At 36.1% G+C, this 24,581-nt stretch overlaps 1 protein-coding gene across 1 annotated transcript in view; it reads left to right on the top strand.

Moving 5' to 3' along the window:
• Nucleotides 1-1,146: 1,146 nt before the first annotated feature.
• Nucleotides 1,147-24,581, top strand: part of LOC134795331 (opsin-3) — a 51,613-nt gene continuing 28,178 nt past the window's right edge. The window contains exons 1-4 of the mRNA XM_063767152.1: nucleotides 1,147-1,357; nucleotides 3,112-3,303; nucleotides 10,947-11,162; nucleotides 12,051-12,181. Of these exons, the coding sequence (XP_063623222.1) occupies nucleotides 1,305-1,357; nucleotides 3,112-3,303; nucleotides 10,947-11,162; nucleotides 12,051-12,181 (592 nt within the window). The 5' untranslated portion in view covers nucleotides 1,147-1,304. The remainder of the gene's footprint in view (nucleotides 1,358-3,111; nucleotides 3,304-10,946; nucleotides 11,163-12,050; nucleotides 12,182-24,581) is intronic.

Below are 24,581 nucleotides of genomic sequence, written 5' to 3'. Positions count from 1 at the left end.
CACTACAAAATATTCAGCAAGCATAGAATTTAGCCAAAATATTGATGTGGTCTGGTATTTAGGCGTCACTCGCGAAGCGTGTGCCGACGCGCGCTGAATCCTAATGGGCGCCGTCCTCAACCAAGTGTACCATCGCCCACACTGTTAACTGACCATCTGTGGACCTTATTACAAAAGGCATAAGGTCCACCGATGGACACTTAAGAGTGTTGCTGTTTGTACTGAACAAATCTAGATGCTTTCAAACATTTTGTGGCCTGCGGACGTGATTAGGGTCTAGTTAAATGAGATAAAAATGACGTAACTAGCTTTCTTCTTCTTCCTCGCGTTATCCCGGCATTTTGCCACGGCTCATGGGAGCCTGGGGTCCGCTTGACAACTAATCCCATGATTTGACGTAGGCACTAGTTTTTACGAAAGCGACTGCCATCTGACCTTCCAACCCAGAGGGGGAACTAGGCCTTATTGGGATTAGTCCGGTTTCCTCACGATCTTTTCCTTCACCGAAAAGCAACTGGTAAATATCAAATGATATTTCGTACATAAGTTCCGAAAAACTCATTGGTACGAGCCGGGGTTTGAACCCGCGACCTCCGGATTGAAAGTCACACGCTCTTACCGCTAGGCCACCAGCGCTTTTAACGACGTAACTAGCTTTAAATGTCAATTATCTTAATGTCAAAAGCTTTGAATGGTATAGGTATTTAAAATGAAAACGCAAATCAGCGAAATGCTGAATTATTTATTCGGCTGACTTTATTACCGTAGTTACCTCAGTATCTAGGGGTTTAGTAAAGCTCTCGTTGCGCCTGTGACTAGAGTTTGCAAGTGTCCATAGGCTACCGCATGCGCTTACAACAAGGCTGTAGTCTGAATACGTATACACGGAAATTACGTACGTACGGACGTAATTTAGGGACAATATCCGACTAAAATCGAAATGTTCTGTCAAAAATAAAAATTAAACATTTTTGTGTATTTTTTTAGGATCCTTTTCGTTAATTTAATTCAAGATTACTTCACAGTTTGAGAACTCCTGACCGGCATTGATAGAATTCATGCTTCACAAAATAGACAAGTAGCTTTATTTTATTCAATTAAGGAATTAACTAACACGCACTATTTGCTCCATATAAAAGATGGCCGACGCGATCGCCCGCACAAGTGAGAAGCGACCCAGGTCGGACTACTCACTTCGTCTTAAACCAGTATTTATTTTTACATTTTTAATTCACAAATGTTGAGATTGGTACTCATAGTGTAGATTTCGTAGTCGGCCATTTTGTTTTGAGTTCGTGTGCAAAATGGCTTCCAACTACACGGACGTGATCGGGCCTATGGCGTATCCATTGAAAATGTTAGTATTACCAGTCCCTTTGCCATATTTTTTTATTAAAAATGTGTAAAGTGCATTAGGATAACTTCGGAAGCAAGATTATTTTGAAATTTTTTTATATCTCCTAGAAGCATTTTCTACTGTAGAAACAGTAAGCAAGATGCTTTGGTAACCGTTGCATTAGCGTTTTATATATATTTGCCATTTTCAAAATTACTCCACCTTCAAAATTAGCCCAATGACCCCAATGTACCTTAGTTGGTTTGAATTTAACAGTACCTTTGGTAAAATTATTATTTTTTTAAATCTATTGATCCGGTTAAGAATATCAGCATCGCATCAGCATTTTCTGACTGTGAAATAAAAGAAAGAACATTTAATGACACAAAAATAAATATGAGGGTTATCGTAATAAGCAAATGGCATTGACAATATTTTTTTTTGTGAAAAACCATTTTTTGTAGTGATTAAACTATACACGGGGATCAACGGTACTTTGGAACACATTTCAAATAGGTACCTACTAGAAAGTGTTCTTCTTGTAATTATTTAAAAACAACTAGTTCATCCATAACATAACCCTTCCCAAACTGAACTGTTTCTATAACCTAACAACTATACCGTATCCGTCTCAATCGACAATTATCACTGCTATTGCTAGTGACAAATGGCAGTCCATAACCCGCAACCGTAATCTATTGGAACTTCCTTACAAACCACTCCCATCTCTATTTCAAACCTTACAAAGTTCAGTTTCCTTTGTCTAGTCTGAACGTCCCTGTGACTTGATTGATGGTTACATTTCCACATCCTATATGCTGCCTATATGTCCCTTTGAAATATTGCGCCTGATATTCTCGTACTTTGAGAGGGCTTTGAGGCTTCGCTGTCGTTTAATTAAAACGCTTTTATCATTTTTCCTTGGTCCTTATTAAACTAATTGAGCCAAATCCGGCCTTTTTAGGGGAGCTTGCTTCCTTTCAATATAAAATGAAGACTCTTTAAAATCGTTTACTGTTTTAAAAATTAGGTACTCGAGGGTTCGACTGTGTAGTGCGGCGCGTGAAACATTCAAAGAACCTGTAAAAAATATGTAACTTAACAAATCTAAATTACCATACTTGTCTTAGGAACAACAACCCATTTTCTTTTGTTTGTTTATTATGCTCAGTAGCGAAACCGGGTACGAACCCCGGCTCGTACCAATGAGTTTTTCGGAACTTAGGTACGAAATGTCATTTGATATTTGCCAGTCGCTTTTCGGTGAAGGAAAACATCGTGAGGAAACCGGACTAATCCCAATACGGCCTAGTTTCCCCTCTGGGTTGGAAGGTCAGATGGCAGTCGCTTTCGTAAAACTAGTGCCTACGTCAAATCATGGGATTAGTTGTCAAGCGGACCCCAGGCTCCCATGAGCCGTGGCAAAATGCCGGGATAACGCGAGGAAGAAGAAGAAGAAGAGAGCGAAACCAAAAATGTAACCGGGCACCCCGGGCACCATCTGATTTTAACATCGACTTTATGTTACAGTCAGAGTTTCATAGAAGCAATAGAAGCATAGAACTTATTCATATTTTAAGTTAAATTGCCACATTATTAAAACATATAAAGAATTCAATTTACTTTAATTTTACTGATTGTAGGTACCCTAAATTTTTGTAAGAAACGGGGACACCATTGTAAAAAAATTAAACGTCTGTCATTTTACACCTACGAGTAGGTACGAATTCTGAACACTTCAAAGATTATTTATTTCTCCTTATTAATTTCTCCAGGGTTGCCAGAGAGGTGGAAGAGCACATGCTGGGATGGAACATTCCCGAAGAACACCAAGACATGGTTCACGAGCACTGGCGCGCGTTCCCCGCCGTCAGCAAGTACTGGCACTATTGCTTGGCGCTCATCTACACCATGCTTATGGTGACGTCGCTCACGGGCAATGGAATCGTCGTGTGGATCTTCAGCACGTAAGTTCCCCGTTAGGCCCCGTAGACAACATGCCAATCGCTAACGCTCCTTAGCGAACGAAACACAACTGTTACTGTCACACTAATATGGAAGAGTGATAAAGAGACACAAAGCGATTCGATGGCGAAGCGCAAGCGATTGTCACCTTTGCTATTAGGCCGCCTGTACTGCTACTGCCTGGCGCTCTACATCATGCTTGTGGTCACGTCGCTCACTGGCAATGGGATCGTCCTGTGGAACGTCAGTTGAATGCAAAAGGACTTTTAATAGCAAGTTTTGCCTGGCCTGGTGATCTTAAAAGAAAAAATCCTTGACTGTTGCATCAACGTCATCGAAACCGATATTAGAGAAGTATACCGTCGGCTTTGACATTCATACTCTATGCCTCTAAGTGCGTGGATTTTGAATGTGATTTGTAATGACTTCTACAACACTGTTAAAAATTATGTAATTTTACATGCAAAAAAATTACATAATCCTGTAAAATTCCCGAAAAATCTGGGAAATTTACGGAAAAATATGACATTTTACGTAATTCTCGTAAATTTTTACGAGAATTACGTAAAATGTCATATTTTTCCGTAAATTTCCCAGATTTTTCGGGAATTTTACAGGATTATGTAATTTTTTTGCATGTAAAATTACATAATTTTTAACAGTGAACTTACTTATTCTTATTGTTTAACTTACTTACACTTATTGTTTAGAGCTCAAAGTAAGTACTTAAGTAAGTACATTTCAGCAAAACTTCCATTCACCCATCCCAACGGCGACAGTTTTGTAATGAGATTTAGACCTATATTTTGTTTTGAATTGCATAAAAACACTAGTGAAAGCAATGGCGCTTTAAACACTCACTTATTTACAAGCCCAAACTCCCACTTATTATAAAGTCGAGTAAGTCTCGAAACAAGGAACTTGTCTAAATGTTTCAACCATCACTTTTTGTAACGAAGGAGACACTCCCGGGATTGTTTACGTAATGGCTCTTACGGAAATCGTGACGTTTTATGTTAGGTATTTTCTAAGAATGTCGGTAAAGTTCTCAGTTTATATTTAGGTTATACCTTTTCATAAGCATTGCTTTTTCTGTTATATGTTATAGTGATAATATCTGTATGATACATAGACTAGTGCAGTCAGTTCTTTCTGTTAAAATTGTTAAATTATCATGTTAAAAGGTATAATTTTATAGAATAGAATATAAGTCCACCAAATAAGTATGAGATTATTTAACCATCTCAAATCACTTACCTACATAGTTAAAGTTGTGTTCATATGGTATAATCTTTTGTCACACAAGTAATATGTACCCTTAATATACTCCATCCATCTTATTAATAACGATACTGAAAACGACAAATATTTTTAGCCAATTTTTAACTAAATCATCATTACCTCAATCTGAACTTTAATTAATATTAGCATAACCACAAACTCTGCCAGCTGGACGTTCAGAAACCATCTAATAGAATTCACAAAAGTCCGGGAATTTGTTAAGCCAGCAGAGTTAATAATGTGGAACAATTTCATCAGATCGAGTGTTGCTGAGGGCGTCAGGCGCTCGGTGATTTAATTAAGTTTCTGAACGGACAACCGATAGATTAAGATACAGAGGGTTCACATTTAAGACGTCCGCTAGCTGGCGTAGTTGCAGTTGCGCGGAGCGAGTGAGGGGGTTAACGAAAAATAGTATGAGCATGAGCAACGCTAACTGACGCGGACGCGCTGCGGCGATTTTTTTTTACCTACAATGGCACCCGCGTGCGCCCACCCGCTCCGTGCACCCGCGCCAGCTAGCGGACGCCCTTAAACTTCTATTAAGGTTTGCAACTTAAACTAGTAACTATAGTTCGTTTTTTTAGCATTAGAAATAAGGTAAACAATCTTGATGTGTCTTTTAATTGAAAAACACATTTTAAAATTAAGTTACGGCAAATATGTATGTAACAATTATGAATTTAATACGATCATTTATATTCTTCTGCTTTCATAAGTAATAGTTACTGATTTTTTAAAAGCGTTTTTCAAATAAAAGTCATGTCTAGATCGCTTAACTTCTTCAAGTTCTTTCTAATGCTAAAAAAACTAACTATACAAAGCATAAAACCACACGAAACAAATATTGGCAAAAACTTTATTGCAAATTGATTAGTAATTATTGGAACAAATTACCCTCCGAAATTGTGTGTTCAATCAATTTAAAAATAGACTTGACAAACTACGTAAACCAGTGATATCGTGCTAAGTGTACATATATTTTTACATACAAATAAAAAGAATTACTTCGCTAAACCTTTAGTATAAAGCAAAATGAGTGACAATTTACTATACACCTACATTTAAACTATTTAAAGCAACTCCACCGCCCGAAAGATCTCGAGCGAAGTTGGAAACCGCTACTCTTCACAACTTCGAAAAACGTTTTCAATGTTCCTAAAGTACATTTTTATACGCAATCGTATTTATCTTGCTCGTTTTGTTCAAAATTCCCTCCGAGTTTCGTCCGAATAAAGACAATAGATGAAGCGAAACGAAAATTATGATAATTTTATTACAAAATGTTTGCTTGATGTATTTCGTGTGGAAAGTTTGGGTTGGAAAAGTTTTTTATGATAAAGAGTTTGATGACATTCCTTAATTTGAGGATTGGCGATGAGCTTTAAATATAGAATTTTCTAAAGAAGAGTTTTTTTTTACCATGACGGTGGCAAACAAGAGTACGGTTCGCCTGATGGTAAGCGGGCACTGTAGCCTGTGGGCTTTATTGTGTTCACAGTTTAAGAGGACCAAAGGCCGTTATGTAGGCACTTGGGAGTTTTTTAGAAGACTTCAGACTCTTTTCTCGAGTTACATTTTAGAACAATAATCTTTTGAAATAGGTTTCACAATTACTATAAAAACCGCCAGGGTTGTCAGATTAAATTGAATTCGTAATCCAATTGCAAAAAATATAGGTTAAAATAAAATCAACAAAAACTTATACACAGACCTGATTACGATTCGAGATATATTATAGTGGAAAGTAGAAACTAAAGTGTGACGGCATCCAACGGTAACTACTTACCTATTTAGAAATCAAAAAAATTTACCGCATTTACTGCCAGGGGGCGTGGCCTAGGAACAAACTTGTATGACGGTGGACGCACATGTGCGTCGGGGGCAGTGAATGTGTTAAAGAGGCGATTGAGGCGACGATTGGTTACCATTTCTATTGACCTCTATTTCAGATTTTCAGTAAATGTGGCGTTTTCAATGAAATGGTACCACATTGTCGGTTGTCAATAAGGTTGATTTCAAATTGAAGCCATATGGAAATAGCGCCTTATTGACAACCTACAATAGGTACCATTTTGTTTGAGAATGGCACAAATACTCTGTGAATTTCATCCATATTGAAACTTCAATACGATGCCGGCGCTCCGGAAATGACCCCTCACTTGCAATAGCTTGTAACATGTGACGTGAAAACAATTTCCCGGGTTCGAATCCTGGTAAGGGCATTTATTTGTGCTCGTCGTCGTCGATTTTGGAAAGAAGGAAGTTATCTGTGTATAAATGTCTGTTTTTATCTATATAAGTATGTCTATCGTCGCCTAGTACAGTCAGCACCATTAGCACCAATTGTATAGCGGATGAAACGACGAGCCAAAAGTATATGCTACCCTGGAATACCTACTTACTTCTCCAAAAAAAAATGTATCTATCTCTGCAGTTCGGATTCAAAAATATCTGTCACAGTCTAATTGTTCTACGTATCCCATTTTGTTAAGTTATTATATTACAGAATGGTACTTTTGACGCGTAGTCTGATCCGCTACTTTTGTTAATGACTGTACATAGACCATTCAATCTGTGTCCACAAAATATTAATTAATTTAATTATACTATAAGAGAGCAAATATTTGAAAAAATGACATTGCATTGGATTTTTTGCTGTCCGGGCAATTATAATACTTATAATATTATAATCGAACGATCGAGCGAAGCGAACGAAGTTCTTAAGCCCCCTCCACACTCGTGCGCGAATCGCGGCGCGAAGCCGCGAACGCGAGTGTGGCGTCTATTTTCGCAGACAGCGAAATCGACTCCACATTCGCGTTCGCGGCTTCGCCCGCGATTCACGCGAATAGTCTGGAGGGGGCTTTACATTCGACTTGGGACATGCGGCTGGCTAGGGGCACGTCCTGGCCCCAATTTCACATCGGTGACAGGTGCGACGAATTGTAAAATCACTGTTGCTGACGTCACAGGCATCCATGGGCTACGATTACCACTTACCATCGGGCGGGCCGTACTCCTGTTTGCCACCATCATTGTATTATTTAAAAAAACTTTATTATATCGGATAAAAACAGATATTTCTCCTGCGAAGTTTCTGACAATTGTCAAAGATTTAGAAGAATTGTAGGTAATTCTTGACAGGTAATGAGTTATATGTCGGAATTTCGTGACAATTGTAGTGTTTCTTGTGACAATTGTCATAAACTCAGCAAGAGAAATATCTGTTTTTTCCGATATCATAAAGTTTTTTTTAATAATACAATGATGGTGGCAAACAGAAATACGGCCCGCCCGATGGTAAGCGGTAACCGTAGCCCATGGATGCCTGTGACGTCAGCAACAGTGATTTTACAATTCGTCGCACCTGTCACGTTGGTGAAACAGGGGCCTGGCATTTCGATGTTTTTAAACTGGACTATCAGAGTATAGTTTGATACTCAAGGACTTAAGTAAATTTGTTCTAATTTAAATGTAATTGGGTAAACGTATAGTTGAGGGCATTATATTTTAGTCATTAAATTATGAGCAGGCTCGATCAAGGGGTTATTGAGCTAGAAGAGCTTAGAAGGCTAAAAAGCTATTTTTGAGGGTTCTTGCTATTCTGGTCATCTTTTTGCAAGAAAATATGGTCGAGTTTGGTATCAAATGAAATTGCTCGGCTTGCACTTTTATAATATCGTTTTTAAATTTACCATTTTGAAATAATTAGCAAGATAAAAATAAACATAATATAGGTATTTGACATTTGACAGGAAACATTTCGGCTTACCACAGATACAGTATCAGTTAAGGGCTCCACAGACCTTGTAATATATCCACGTGTAATATAATAATTATAATAAAATAGAACTCAAAAATTTCCATACTATAGTCGGTCAAACAAGTTTGTCAGTAGAAAAAGGCGCGATATTCAAATTTTCTATGGGACGATAACCCTTCGCGCCTACATTTTTTAGCCGCTTTTTTCTACTGACGGAAATGGTTTGACAGACTACAACTTGTTGCCATGTGTAAGCATTTTACGTCAAAAATGTGACAGCTACGTCGAAAGTGGCGCCCTCATTTATTAATAACTGACTTCCAAATCTCAAAAGGAGGAGATTCGATTGTGTTTTTTTTTTCATGTTTGTTACTCCATATCTCCGTCATTACTGGACCGATTTTGAAAAAAAATTTTTTGATTGTATGTACATATATGCATACAGATTGGTCCCGTTCTTGTCATAACCCAGTTCTAATGATGGGATCCATGAGGAATCGAGGGAACTCCTCAAATCTTAAAGGCATATATATATATATAGTGATTTATGTGTTTTATCAACAAATCAAGCATATACATTCAAAAAAGTGACATTTGATGAAGTGGAACTGCTGATGATGATCAGAACGGAATTCTTTAACGAAGCATAGTTCACGTTTGGCGATTTGTCCTCTTCGTTATGTTTGTTAAGCAAGTTAAGTTTTTAAGCCACATTTTTGTCAAGGTCGAGGTCTGATGATGGTATCCATGAGGAATCGAGGGAACTCCTCAAATCTTAAAGGCATGTAGAGATTTGTGTATTTTCATCAGAAAATCAAGAATTTACATTAAAAACTGTCGCATTTGATGAAGTGGAACTGCTGATGATGATCAGTACAGAACTCTTCAATGACTACACGTTTGGCGATTTCGAATTTCGATTTTGACGGAGCTAGCCCTGGAGCCAGACCTGACCCGGATCCGGGTTCTTATCTGGACCTGAACCCGGACCTGGACCAAGACCTAGACCTGGACCTCGACCAGGACCTGGTCCTGGACCCGGAACTGGACCCGGACCCGGACTCGGACCTTGACCCGGAAAACCACTGATACCTAAGCTAAATAAACCACTATGATTACCTACCATAAAATGTAGGTATAAAGTATAATGATGCCAAACTTACTAGCCCCTCCCGCTCAAACTCCCGTACACCGCACCGCACGCGCCGTTAAGTGGGTTAGGTTAGGTTTGAACTGCGATCCTCACAGAACCGAAAAAAAGTGGGTTAGGTTAGGTTAGAACTGCGAGGCTTACAGAAACGAAATGCTACTAGAAAAGTGGGTTTGGTTAGGTTCGAACTGCAATCCTCACAGAACCGAACAGCTATCAGAGAAGTGGGTTCATGAGGCTAAAACTGCGACCCTTACAGAAACGAAATGCTACCTACTAGAAAAGTGAGTGGTTTTACCTCCTTTTCTACATAGTGCTCCATCTATGTACAGTAATCTTTCACCGGCCCCCATAGAAGTCGGTTTTTTTTTCTTGAAAATTATTTTCTACTATTTTATGTCGAACTATACGAGTAAGTAGGTGCAACAAAGTCAATCGCTCTATATAATTTTTGGCAAACCGCGAGTTCTCAGTTTGGGGTGAACTACTAGTACTATTTAATACTCAACAGTATATTTAAGTTACATTCAAGAATAAAGTAGTTTAAACATGTAGACGAGTTAAAGTTTATAACAATTTACTGGAATTTTATACAATAACCTCGTGGACATACAGTATCGGCCTGCAAAATATTGCTGGCGCGAAATGCCCGTCACGGGCATACGAGTATATCGATAATAATAATAAATGTCGATTATATCCCGGTTTGGTATTTGGCGCATCGACGAAATTGGCCTCGTTGAAATACCAGAGAGTTATCCATCTATGTAGACATACAGTTAAGTTTTACATGCAAAACTTCTACTCTCTTTATTTTCTTTGTATAACAAAACTAGTTCCAGACACAGAACATAAATGTAATACGTAAATGATCATGCCAAGTTTCATGTAATTTAAGCATTTCGTTTTTTAAAGAGAAAGAAATGATGAGAAATGAGAAAGTAACTTCGGGACCACTCTGGACAAGGGTGGCAAGAGAGAGGAAATACTGGAAGGAGCTGGAGGAGGCCTTTGCCGACAGGCACACTGAACTAAGAGACATCATAATTATAAACATTCAAAACTAAAATTACTATATAAAATGAACAAACATGTTCAGAATAAAGGGCAATATAAATAAATAAAATAACTTCGATTATGGGAGCAGCTTTGTGGCAACGCGCTTAAAACCCCTCTGGTGTGGCCGGTGACTATGGACGACGGTAATTGCTTACTATCAGGCGCTTCGTCTTCTCGTTTGCCTGTTATATCACATTTAAAAAAAATGTTGTTGTGTTTATTTGTTGTGTTGTTGTGTATTTGTTGTTGTGTTAGTTGTATTTGTTCATCATCATCATAACTTAAGAGCTTTGCTTTTGTCGGTGGAGGTTCTCTTATATCACATTAAAATCCGTTTAATTTGTTATTAAGAAAGTAACGGAAAACTTATTCAAATATTCTTGTTACAGTTCAAAATCCCTGCGCAGCGCCAGCAACATGTTCGTGATAAACCTGGCGATCTTCGACATTATGATGATGCTGGAGATGCCGCTACTCATCATCAACTCCTTCTACCAGCGGACTGTTGGCTACCAGCTCGGATGTGACATCTATGCTGCACTCGGCTCACTGTCTGGTATCGGAGGTGCTATTACCAATGCCGTCATTGCCTTTGATAGATACAAGTAAGTATAATCTGTTTTCTTTCATTCCGTGTCCGTGGTCTTCTTTCTGTTTATTTCGGCTACTGTATTGGTGCTTTAGAACTTTTTTCTGGCATTTTCTCCTCTATTTTGCATCCACTAGAGGAGAATTATCGTCAACTCCTTCTACCAGCGGACTGTGGGCTACCAGCTCGGATGCGACATCTATGCTGCACTCGGCTCACTGTCTGGTATCGGAGGTGCTATTACCAATGCCGTGATCGCTTTTGATAGATACAAGTAAGTAATAGTATATTTTTCTTTCATTCCGTGTCCGTGGTCTTCTTTCTATCTACTACAGCTACTGTCTCGGTGCTTTAGAACTGTTTTCTGGCATTTTCTCCTCTATTTGGCATCCACTAGAGGAGAATTATCATCAACTCCTACCAGCGGACTGTGGGCTACCAGCTCGGATGCGACATCTATGCTGCACTCGGCTCACTGTCTGGTATCGGAGGTGCTATTACCAATGCCATCATCGCTTTTGATAGATACAAGTAAGTATAATATATTTTTTCTTTCATTCCGTGTCCGTGGTCTTCTTTACTTCGGCTACTGTCTTGGTGCTTTAGAACTGTTTTCTGGCATTTCCTCCTCTACTTCCTATCCACTAGAGGATAATTATATCACATTGCCATCTCATATTGATCATTTTTCATAATGCCCGGGCACTATGAAAAATGCCCGATTTATCTCTTTAACCACAATACCATCGCCCACGCTGTTAACTGACAGATCGTAAACCTTATTACAATAGACATAAGGTCCTCTGGTGGACAGTTAAGTGTGTTGCTGTACTAGTTGCAGTACATATATTAAATATCAAGCTACCCCTAACTAACATTGAATTACGGATTTATTGTCCACCAGAACCATATCCTGCCCGCTGGACGGCCGCATCAACAGAGTGCAGGCGTCCCTCCTCATCGTGTTTACCTGGTTCTGGGCCATGCCCTTCACGATCCTGCCCTGGGTCAAAGTGTGGGGGAAATATGTACCAGGTAACTTATCAATCTTATCATGAAAATGAATGAAAATGAAAATGTTTATTTGGGTAACAAACAAATTACAATTACAAAATATGGCTGGAATTTCCTAGTAGATGAATTACATACACCTGTGTCAGACAACCCCGCTCTTCCATTTGAGGTTTACAATAGCTGTTTCCAAAATAAACTTAACTATTTGCAAATTTTAATAATAACGATATTATGTCCACTGGATAAAGTTTGACCCATTCGCTTCCAACGTTCCTATTCTTATTTGTACTACAATTTATTAGTATTTTGTACTACAATTAGGTATGACACATCAAAATAAAAATTCAAATTACTATAGCCTCTTTATAGTCCTCTGGGCGGCTAGGGGATAACAATATTCAGGCCTATTTAGAATCAACAAACTGTGCATACTTGATACTTTAATTTCAACTTCCACCCAGGGTATTGACTTAATTGTTTGGTGTAATTATCGAACAATTAAATTAAACGACAATAACAACTTTCTTATATAACCAGTCGCTCGTAGAAATATTAAAATGTTTCCAGAAGCGCCTCATTTTGCCAAACTTTATACAAAATACTTTAATAAATGGGTCAAAAAAGTTCGGGAAAACCGGCGTGTTTCCTGTGGACATATGAAAGTAAAGGATTTTGGTACATTTTAATGCCATGGATTTTGGCGTTAATGCCATGGTTCACCTTCAAACTCTCGCGTTTTGTACACATATTTAATTAGAATTACACAAACGGGTCTACCGCGATATAATTTCATTTCGATTTTTTCTGAAATGTCGGAATTTAAGGTAAAAACATTGAAATTATATCGCAGTAGACCTGTTTGTGTAATTAAATATGAATGCCATGTTGTATAAGTTTTAAAGAAGTACAAAGTTGGAACATGCCTATAAGAGTTTGGCAAGACGAGGCTTTAAATATACTTTATTATCATCATCATATCAGCCCTTTATCGCCCACTGCTAAGAGTGCTAAGCTAAGCGTAGGCCTCTCTCTAGTACGCCACTTGTCCCGGTCCTGAGCTAACTTTATGATGTCTACAAAGTCTCATTACTTTAACTCATACAAAAAAGTTTTTGACCCTAATACTCTTGATTTCAAATGTAACACATATTTAATGTTCATAAATATGATGAATAATGACCCTGGTACTGTGATTATGAAAATGAACTTCGGTATGGCGTTTGATGCATCATAATTTAAAGAACTAATTTTAGTTCCCCAACGGAGTTCGCTGAACTATTGGCGCATCCTCATTTTGTGAACAACATTTCGCACCCGCAATTTACTGTTTCTTCACAAAACTCCTATCAGCGCTAAAATCATACAGTAAAATGAAACCTATCGCGTTATAAATAAGTAAGATTTTTGTATGAATGTAAAAGAGCTATACGAGATTGTCAACGTAAGCAGGATTCGGATAATTCGTTAACAGGAGTGCAAATTGTTAGCATCCGTTGACCGAGCATTGTCTTGCCTAATCTTCGTTGACGAATGAGGCTAATTTTTCATTACGTGCATTAATAACGTTAGTTATGTACATACAATATTTACCCCAACCGAAATTTTAACTCATATGCACCATCACCATCAGCATCACATCGCGAAGATTGGCGCATACTCCACTAACAAGAGCCATGCTCTTAAATTATGATGATGATGCACCATCACCAGTTAGATACCTAACAGTCGACAATATTGTAATAGAAATATATGTACAGTCAACTGTAAAAATATCGGTGTAGCCAACTTATTCAAAAATATGTCCCATAGTTCTTAATTCGCTGACATAAGAGACATATTTTTGAGATGATTTGTGCACCCATATTTTTACAGTTGACTGTACATATGTAGAAAAAATCGACCGGCCGCTGCGATGTATAAAATAGAACCACGCACATTTCCGTCCTGGCTGTGGTATCCGTTTATACACTTGTGATATAAGTAGGTAGGTAGGGAGTTAGGCTTATAATAAAATTATTAGCACAAACTTACAAAGCCGATGTTGAGAAATTAATTTTGTTTACTTAAAATCAATTAAATAACAGAAATTCGAATATCTACGATGTGTATTGTGTATTTATAACGTTGGTGGGGAAAGTAAGTAGGTAAGTGCCTAATTTTAACGCCTTCGATCTTCCTTCGCTTAAATCAGTCAACGATAGTACTTTATATTTATTTGCTAATGTTCGCCATTCCTCTCGACCTCCAGTGCCTTATTTAGAATAAGTTTTTGATACCACAAAATGATATTGGAAAAGGATTGGTCCCGCGCGCTCTTATAGTTCGTTTTTTTTGCATTAGAAATAAGGTAAACAATCTTGATGTGTCTTTTAATTGAAAAACAAGTTTTAAAAATAAGTCACGGATAAATATGTAACAATTATGAATCTAATACGATCATTTATATACTTCTGGTTTCATAAGTAATAGTTATACTGATTAAAAAAAAGCGTTTTTCAATTAAAAGACATGTCAAGATCGCTTACCTTCTTTCTAATGCTAAAAAAAACGATCTACTTATAGGTGCTTAGAGCAAAACAGATTATAAACTAAACGCCACTTGCACCATCCCACTAACCCGGGGTTAACAGGTTAAACCTGTAGTTACCATGGTTGCCAGTACAATTTGACACTGGGTTAGCGGTTTAACCGGTTAACTCGGGGTTAGTGGTATGGTGCATCTGGTGCAAGTGGCGCTAAGAGTACTATTTAAAACTGGTTATTTACGTAGGTACCTAGGAGGTTTGTTTCCATGAATTAATACACTATAGACATCTACCCTCTTTCGTACTTATAATGTAAATTACCATGTCAACTTGAAATCGTATTATCCAATTAAATTGGTATTATATTGATATTGAATCGTGGTTTCTGAACAGGGCAGCAATAAGCGGAAACGTTAATTGTTTCCAGCAGTTCACCAGAGTGCACTTTCATTCGGTTACTTGTTCAGGATATTGCTGCCGACTGTACATATACCTAGCTAGTATGTTTGTTATATTTAGAACAAGTTAAGTAAAACTAAGAGTTATTGTTGTAGAGGTACCTATTATAAACTAGTGGCTCTGTGAGCTGTAGACCTCGCGAGCTGAGCTTAAAACTGAGTAAATGTATGGCTTCGTTGTTTAGAAGAATTTAGTGAATCTAATTTGACAATTAAAACCTTAACTATCGAACCTGCTTACAAAATTCGGGAATTGGTTTAGAAATGCGACCAGTAGAGTAGAACAGACGGACATACGAAACAATTTTTGGCTAACAGGCCAATTCAAACGTACACTGATATCAGAATGACGTCTAACTGATGTCATTTAGTTATCGTGCATTTCGCTGGTTCTTGTCCGTACATGTATTGGCGCAAGCGAGACGCACGATGACTACTAAATAACATGATAAAAATATCATTCCGATGTCAGTGTACGGTCGGTGCCCCAACTTAAGTATCCACGTCGCCATACTAATTGTATAGAAAAGTGGATAGAGTTAGACCAAGAAAAGTCTGCGGAGATTTTGACAGCACACGCAGTGCCAATGTTATTTGTGCCAGTGTCAAAATCTCTGCAGACTTTTCTTGGTCTAACTCTACTTATGTTAGGGAACCAACATTACCTTTTAATTAGCCTGTAAACTGGGTGGATTTCATCACCAAAAATTTCACCATACAAAAAAATATTTTTTTTTAATGTTTAATTTAACACAATTCGAGCTGGGTAAAGTAATAGGGGGCTGTATATTGAGGATATTTATGGTATTTATACAATCATTTGTGGCTTATATTTGAAGTTATCGCTTTCGGAAAATAAAAACGCAAGATGGTGATGACAATCATGGTATGGTAATGACTCTTTTGTAGACGGTAATGACACTGCATGTACGGTAATGACGATTTGGGAACTAATTTATATATGTATTAAAAACGTATTAAAAAAACAAAATCTTTTTTTAATTGTAAGGCTTTAGAACTTTAATTAACATTACAAATAACATGTTTTTGAACATAAGACTAGCTACATAAATTATTTTTAGAAAATTATAAAAAATACATTTTATTCATATAAATAAATATATCACAAGTATTTATATTGTATAATTTTAAATAATTTATATTCCGAAATAGGCAATTTATGTATTCATTAATTTTTTTGGGTTTTTTCAATGTTAAATCATATTAACAATATTGTACTCATATTATCAGTTTAAACCCGCATCTTCTTTTATCTACTGCATAACTTGGTATTTATATCATATTATAAAATTGCTGGCTTATCAGTGAGCTTAATTTTTATGATATATTACTTTTTTTTTGATAATTTGATTCATTGCATAAGTTTGTATTTTTGTTGTTTTATACATTAACTTTAAAAATAGCTATAATGATTTAAATCCATATATATATTGTTTAATAGCTAAACATTAATATAAGTATAATCAGTGTTTTATAAGTTGCAAGACCCCTACTTGTAATGCATGTCATAAGTTACAAAATGTTAGGTATTGGGTCCGGTGACTACCCAATGGTATAATTATTAATTGCTGTGATTATATACATCAATTAATATAATATTATCAAAAAACATAAGGCCATTACGATAGTGAGCCAGTACCGTAGCCTATGGTCGCTTAAAACTTAATATATGTTGCTTGTTTAAATACTTTGTTTTAACACGACTAACATGCAATTACAGACTCTAAGTTGCACGATTTACATTATTAGATAATAAAAATAAACATTTGTATGTTCTAAGTTCTAAGTGACCTAAATTTTGCCTACTTCAGTCAAAATGTTATTTAAAACTAACCATCCTCTAGTCTGAAAAAAATAGTCATATCTTCTTCTACATTTATTATACATTTATAAGGTAGACATTATATAGTGTTAGAAGACATAGAGAACGTTTTTCAAACATACAGCTTAATTTCATAATGAATTATAGCAAAATAACTAGAAAAGTTTCTGAGAACCGTCATCACCATACACATGAAATCATCACCGGTCGTCATTTTTTCCCGGTGATGATGGGTATGGTGTTAACGATTTGAGAGTTTCTTGTTTTTATTTCTAGAATACGAATAATAGTAGTTATCTATGCTACACAATAAACTTCATGTAGTTTGTACCTTTTAATAAACTTCATTTGTAACTTTTTTAAACCAAAGCATAACGGTGATGATGCTCTGTTGTGACAAACTACGTTTTACAAATTTGTTCGTAATATTTCTCACGATTCAATGATGTGACTTTATAGTGAAATCATTTTTGGCATTCTATATTAAAGTGAAAAATAGGGCAAGGACCTTTAGCGGTATTTCGTTGTTCATACACGGAGATAAGCTCACATTGACATTACCATGACGGTGTTGACGAATATTCGTGACAAAATTTTAATTTATTTTTAAATGTACTTTCTCGGTGAAGGAATTATTGCATATTTTTTCATGTGTTTAACAACAACATGGAAAAGATATAAGTAAAAGAAAAATCGCAATCGTACGATAGGTATGCTATAATTTGCACTGCAAACAAAAAGGTTCAGATTTTTCCGGTAGACGGTGATGACTTTAGACACATAAAACATTTTATATAAAAAAAACTATTAAGTTATTGGAGATGGTAATTGAAGGAACATGAAGATAATAGTTCTTAAAAACATATAAAAAATATGCAACTCGCACAACCTACTAGTTTTTTTTATAAAGACCGAACCATAAGTTTTCGCAGGATTTTGAAATCCACCCAAACTGCAACTGAGAAGCTTCGTGCGCGTTTGGTTTGCCAGTCTTTTCAGTCTTTGTTCCTCCTCGAGTCGCAATAGAAGGAGTTTCATGCTTTTAATTTTAGTCGAGTAAGAATTTAAATATCTAACTAATCTAAATTCTAAAGAGAATAGATTGTATAGGGGACGTACATGAACTATAGGGGGCAGCACAGGAGCCGTCAGATCTTTGGCGCGAAGCGTAGATGTGTAGTTTATGATTCCGATGTAGCCCACAAGATGGCAGAACCTACTATGCACAAGAAAACGTACCTACGAGAACGGTTGATGGTAGAACTTGCTTTGGCAATGTACATGTTTCCGATTCAGACCACAAGATGGCAGACCCTCCAACGCGCACGGTCCCTATAGTAGAGGGTTATTGTCGTACTAAATTTTGTAGTCACTGTAAATCAGTGCTGTAAATTTACTGCCATCTTTCGATACAGGATTAAAATGAAAATTAATAAAAAATATCAATAAATGTATATATGTATGGATAAATGATTTTTTTTATTTTTTGAACGCCATATGATTTTGACCCATGTTCTTTTACTGATATGAGTAAAAATTGTTAAATATAAAATGGTGTCGCCATCTAGACGAGCATAGAGGCCAAAGGTATGGCGCCGTATATTCAAGAATCAAATTTTCTGTAAAGCGCAAAAAGCCATCATCTCTTGCAAAAATTAAACGAATACGCTTAGCCCGCGCTTGATAAATAAAAAATACGATTTTTTTCATTTTTTCAAAATAAAATAATAAAATAAAAAACAACAATTGATACGATATTTAAGTATAAAAATATACAAAAAGTTGTGTAGCAGCATACAATTACTGGGGATGGAACCAGGGACCTCCCGATGCAAACAAAAAAAGCGAACGTTTGCAAAATGCGCCATGATAGTTCTTACTAAAGCTGACGAAATTTAGCTACTCATTCTCAAGTATAAACGAAATATCTAAATACCGCCAAAACCAGCGATACAAATTTTCTGAATATTTGGACATTTAATCTATAAACATATATCAAAAAGAAAAAACTCTTATGATATCGATACGATTATTTGTTTAAGCGCTAGGTATCACGACTCCGCCATTTTTAAAAATTTCCAAAAACCGGATTGACAAAAAAAAATTATTTAGTCATAGAATCTGGTCACAAAATTTCATGAGAATCGGTTAAGAATTGCGACCTGTAGAGGAGAACATCCGGAAATACAAAACTAAATATCTAAATACCGCCTAAACCAGCGATATTTTTTTTCTGCATTTTTTGCTATTAACTCTGTAAACATGTCTCAAAAAGAAAAAACTCTTATGATATCGATACGACTATTTGTTTAGGCGACAGGTATCACGACTCGGCCATTTTAAAAAAATTCCAAAAACCGGATTGACAAAAAAAAATTATTTAGTCATAGAATCTGGTCACAAAATTTCATGAGAATCGGTTAAGAATTGCGACCTGTAGAGGAGAACATCCGGAAATACAAAACTAAATATCTAAATACCGCCTAAACCAGATTTGATGAAAATTAGGGTTGCAAAACTATCTGCGTAGGGAACCATAACTTCACCATTGGTGCCCAAATTCGCCTAAGTAAAATATTAAAATAATAGTTCTAGCGTTCTATAAGAAATATACTTATATATTCACAATAAATAGAGCTCTCTCAATTATTTGATGAGTTATATCATGGTGGCGTGTATAGGTATATAATGTATATATTCGGTGAATAAAAACATATCTGCACACATATTCGACTAAATTCAAAGGTGTATGTGAAATCCTCAATTGAGTTAGCATGGGAAATGAACCTGCCTCTTGTTGTACAATGAGAAGTCTGTAACTCTGTACCTTGCAGTTAGATACTCGTAAATACCTCATCATCATCATCTCAGCCATAAGACGTCCACTGCTGAACATAGGCTTCCCCCTCGGACCTCCATACGTACCGGTTGGAAGCGACCCGCATCCAGCGTCTTCCGGCGACCTTAATAAGGTCGTCTGTCCATCTTGTGGGTGGACGTCCTACGCTGCGCTTGCTAGTCCGTGGTCTCCACTCGAGCACATTTCGACACCATCGGCCATCTTCTCTGCGTTCAATGTTGCCCTTAATAACTACCCTCAATCACAAATCGTAACGATATTTCACGTGTTTACCAAAATTACGGTTCAATTTCGCGTCTCCGCGAACACCTAATCGTCTCCTAAATTACTGTAATTACGTAGGCGTAAGCGTTTCAACAATAGCATCATTTGTTTTGTTTTGTATTAGGCCTGAAATTCGGCCCTTTCAGCCGCCCAATTTGCTAAGGTTATTAAAAATTCTTTGAGCATAACTCAACGGGTTCAAGTGTTAAAGAGTTGGAATTTGCTTTTGATAATAGAAAGTTTGTTGGGCTTTTTTAATTATCGTTCGTTCGTTAATGCTTGTTCCATCGTCATATTCTCCCCAATTTAACCCAAGGATTCGAGATCAGCAGATTTTCAGCCCGACTGTTGACCGATAAGACCGCCTACGCCTGTTGTCAGGTACGCCTTTTGTAGGTTCATTCTCTGTGTAGGTATGTGCACAATAAAGAATACTTACTTGTTCTCTACATAATTATTATCCCTTAAAAGATTGCAATAACCAAAAAATAAACCTTATCAAATTATCACGACTACACTACTGCTAATAATAATAATTTCACCCTATAAACGTCCCACTGCCAGGGACCGTATAACCGGTTTTATTAAATACCTGTATAAAAACTGTCAAACGAATACCGGTTAAAATGTTATACCTATATTCGCATTAGAGGTATTGCTGTCATTCCGTTTTTGTCTTTATCGCTATTTGTACACTAATTGACATAATGAAATACCGGTATTCATTAATACCTCAATAATAACAGGTATTCAGTATACCGGTAATGGTTTTCGTATTTAATACCGGTATTCATTGCACTTGATCAAAGAGTAACCAAAAACTTTGCGACAAGAGGTTAAAGTTGTTGTTAAGTCCTCATGCCAAAGACATATGTAACTTACTATCTATTCTTTTTGCTCATGCTTATATTGATCGCTGTACAAGCGAAAGATTTCATGATTTAACTACGAGCGTAGCAAGTGGTTCGAAATCTGTAAAATTGAGCGTTGCGACCGTTTCAAGGCACGAGGTTAATGAATGAATTAATGAAAATAATTAATCCCAGAAAACATTTCCATATGAAATATGAGCGCCGCGCCGCCAAAATTTTCGCGCCGCCGCCGCCGCCGCCGCCAAAATTCTGCGCTATCGGTGTGGCATCGGCGTGACCTTGTTAGATACTAGAGTCTGTCTAAGCTAACTTTGCACCGATTTGAACAGAACAAAGTGAGGGAGTGTTATTATAATATAAACGTCATATTTTCATAGAACTTTGACATTAACGATGATATTTACACACGTTGTCGTTGCAAATGCTATGCAGATTAGTTTGATCGGGAATTTATTGCTTTTATATAACGTGCTAACAAATTAAGTACCGATATTTTAAGAGATGGTACTTTATATAAAAACAATTAACTTTAAATAGAAATCAAGAAAACTTTTCATATCATATTTTTGTTTTATTTACCGAACAAAAATATAAATTAAAATTATATCTAAAAATTAGAATTAGAATATCAGACCGAGTAAGAAACGATTATATAAGAAAGAAAACTAAAGTAACTGACATCATAGAGAGAATACGAAGATTGAAATGGAAGTGGGCTGGACATATTAGTAGAATAAACGATAATAGATGGACAAGGAAAATCATAGAATGGACCCCACCAAAAGAAAAAGGAACACGAAAGCAAGGTCACCCAAAGACACGATGGGCAGACATATTCAAAAAACGTTGTGGAACAGTATGGAGAAGACTAGCTCAAGATAGAGACACATGGAGAACACTGGGGGAGGCCTACGCCAAAGAGGCGACTTCCATAATTAATGAAGGATAGTTAAATTAAGTATTTGAAATTAATGTTAAGTAGGTACTGTTAATTAATAAATTTATACTAATATTAATATGACATATTTGATAGATATAATAGTAAAAATGGCTTTAAATGTAAATGACTGTGATAAAAATAGATAATGGAAATGGAATCGAAATTGAATGTCAAATTGAATCTTTTATATTTTATGAATAATACCTATACTAGTATCTTATACAATCTATATTTTAAATACAACAAAATAAAATAATATATGCAACTAAAAAATGTAATCATGCATGCAAAGGAAATGTAAAAAATGTAATTATGGTGGAATAAAGGCTATTTTTATTTTATTTTATTTTATTTATATCTAAAAATAATTATTACGTGCATTTAACCACATAAAGAAAAAAATACATAGAGTGCTCACTCAGAAAAGTCTAATGCTCAACAACTTTCAGCGAATATTAAACAAGGATTAACTGGAACTTTATTTTCAACTCCTTCTGCTTTAATATAGTAGTAGTAGTAGTAAAACACTTTATTGTACAAAAATCAAAACAAAACAGGAAAAATAAAATTCGTCATTAGTGCAAAGGCGAACTTATGCCTTTAAGGGATCTCTTCCAGTTAACCTTTGAGCAATATTAGTTGTAAATAGTTGTTCAATACAATTTTTGAGGCATTTTTGAAATTAATATTCTTTTTAGGGTTCCGTATTTCGTACCAATATCAAGTTGATATCAACTGCAAAAAAGTTTCTTGAAGGGGTTTTTATATGTAGGCTTTTAATATCGTACATTTAAGTCACATTCACTCATTGATTCATTCATACTATTTTTGCGATTACTAGGTGGTCTGTGCGAGCAGTGTGTGTAATCATTCACCTCTCCTGGCGATACGTACATATAATAACTATTATATTTGACTATAGCTACCCGCACTGACTTCGCACGGATTACACAAAACCTTAACAAATTGTACACCTCAACTAAAGCTTCCTCAAAAATCTTTCTATTGATAGCTGAAATCCGCATGAAAATCAGTTGAGTAGGTTTTGATTTGAGTTCATCGTGAACATACATTCATATAGTTACAGACAGACGCGGCGGGGGACTTTGTTTTATAAAGTGTAGTGAATTAGTGATAGATTCAATTAACAGTAACCTCACAATATAAAGAGATGTTCATTATGCTGCTTATCTACAGTTAATGCCATGAAAAACTTTTTTCCTACCATAATTCAATAAATTAAATGAAATTAAATTAAATGAATTAAGGTTTGAATTCTCTTCGCATAAACCAAGTTTTCAAGGCTACGCCGCCGATTCGCCGCCACCGCCAACCAATTTTGACCGGCGAACCGCCGCCGGCTAAATGCCTATTGGGCGGCGCTAGACGTGCGCGCCGGTCGAAAAAAATTGGGTGGCGGCGCGCCAGAAAAAAATCCACGGCGGCGGCGTGGAATTTTTCAACTTTTCAATATTAAGACGTATAATGAAAAGCCATGCTTCACCCTTAAATCGACAAGGGAAAAAATCTCAAAAAACTGTGTTAGTATCATTTTTTTGGTGTTATTATCTTATTATGTGGTTGTTTATTGTAGAAAAATCATGAAAAAAATCTATTTATAATAGTTTCGAAAAAAACATAGGTATGTCAAATATGTTGGATGTTGCCAGTCGGTGTAAATAAAAAGATACGCCGCATAATGAAAAGACGTCTAGTATTTTGGACGTTGCCTAGTTAGTATACAGTACTTTATATGCATAAGGTTTTTTTTGTAAAATTCATATTTTTTTTAATAAATATAGAATAATTGCATTTTTAATTACAAATACACTTACTGATAATGTCAACTTATGTTATGAACTAAAGTAAAACCTATTATTTTTATATTTTTCCAAAAGCTTTATAGCTCGTAGGTGGTAAAATTTTACCAGTCATTGGCGTCATTTTATTAACATTAAATCAAACTTAGCGGGGTATCGTAGGATGCAGCAACATCTGAGCAATGGTATACAACAATGCATGCAATTTTATCAATATTTTCGTAAGAAATTTCTCAAATGAAATCGGGTCTGTCTCTTGATGTCTTGATGAACGCACAGGAAAAAAAAACCGTAATAATATTTTTTTATCTATTTGGTTCATTACGTTGCAATACGACAAGTAATGACTTTTTAAAAGGTTTTGAAACACCTAAAATCCCTCTGTTTAATTCATATTCATATTCATAAAAACTACCAGAAAACGTGATAATTTTACTCTTCGCATACTTGGCACAAGTGCCCTGTAATCGACAACGGTTAAAACACTGGACATTATACTTTGTAAATGTGTTTTACCCATAGGTACATGGTACATACAACACATTTTTATGTAAATCGTACTGCCACATAATAAATAGTTAGTATGGTGTTGGTGCGACATAAAATAGTAGAAATTAAATTATATGACCAAAAAATTTCCGTAAGTACGTAATTATTGCCATGTTTAAGTAAGTATTTTACGTCAAAAATGTGAGAGTTACGTAGGAAGTGGCGCCTATTTCAACTATTTCTTATCGGACTATAACCTATTACATATTTTAACGCTGCATAATACTGTCTTATAAAAAAATATTCGGCGCGCATTTTAATCTACCGGCGGCGACGGCGGCGCGCGGACT

Source organism: Cydia splendana, chromosome 12, assembly GCF_910591565.1.
Source record: "Cydia splendana chromosome 12, ilCydSple1.2, whole genome shotgun sequence".
Taxonomy (NCBI): Eukaryota; Metazoa; Arthropoda; class Insecta; order Lepidoptera; family Tortricidae; genus Cydia; species Cydia splendana.
The sequence above is the reverse complement of the archived record's forward strand: the minus strand, read 5'-3'. Positions and strand labels throughout refer to the sequence as shown.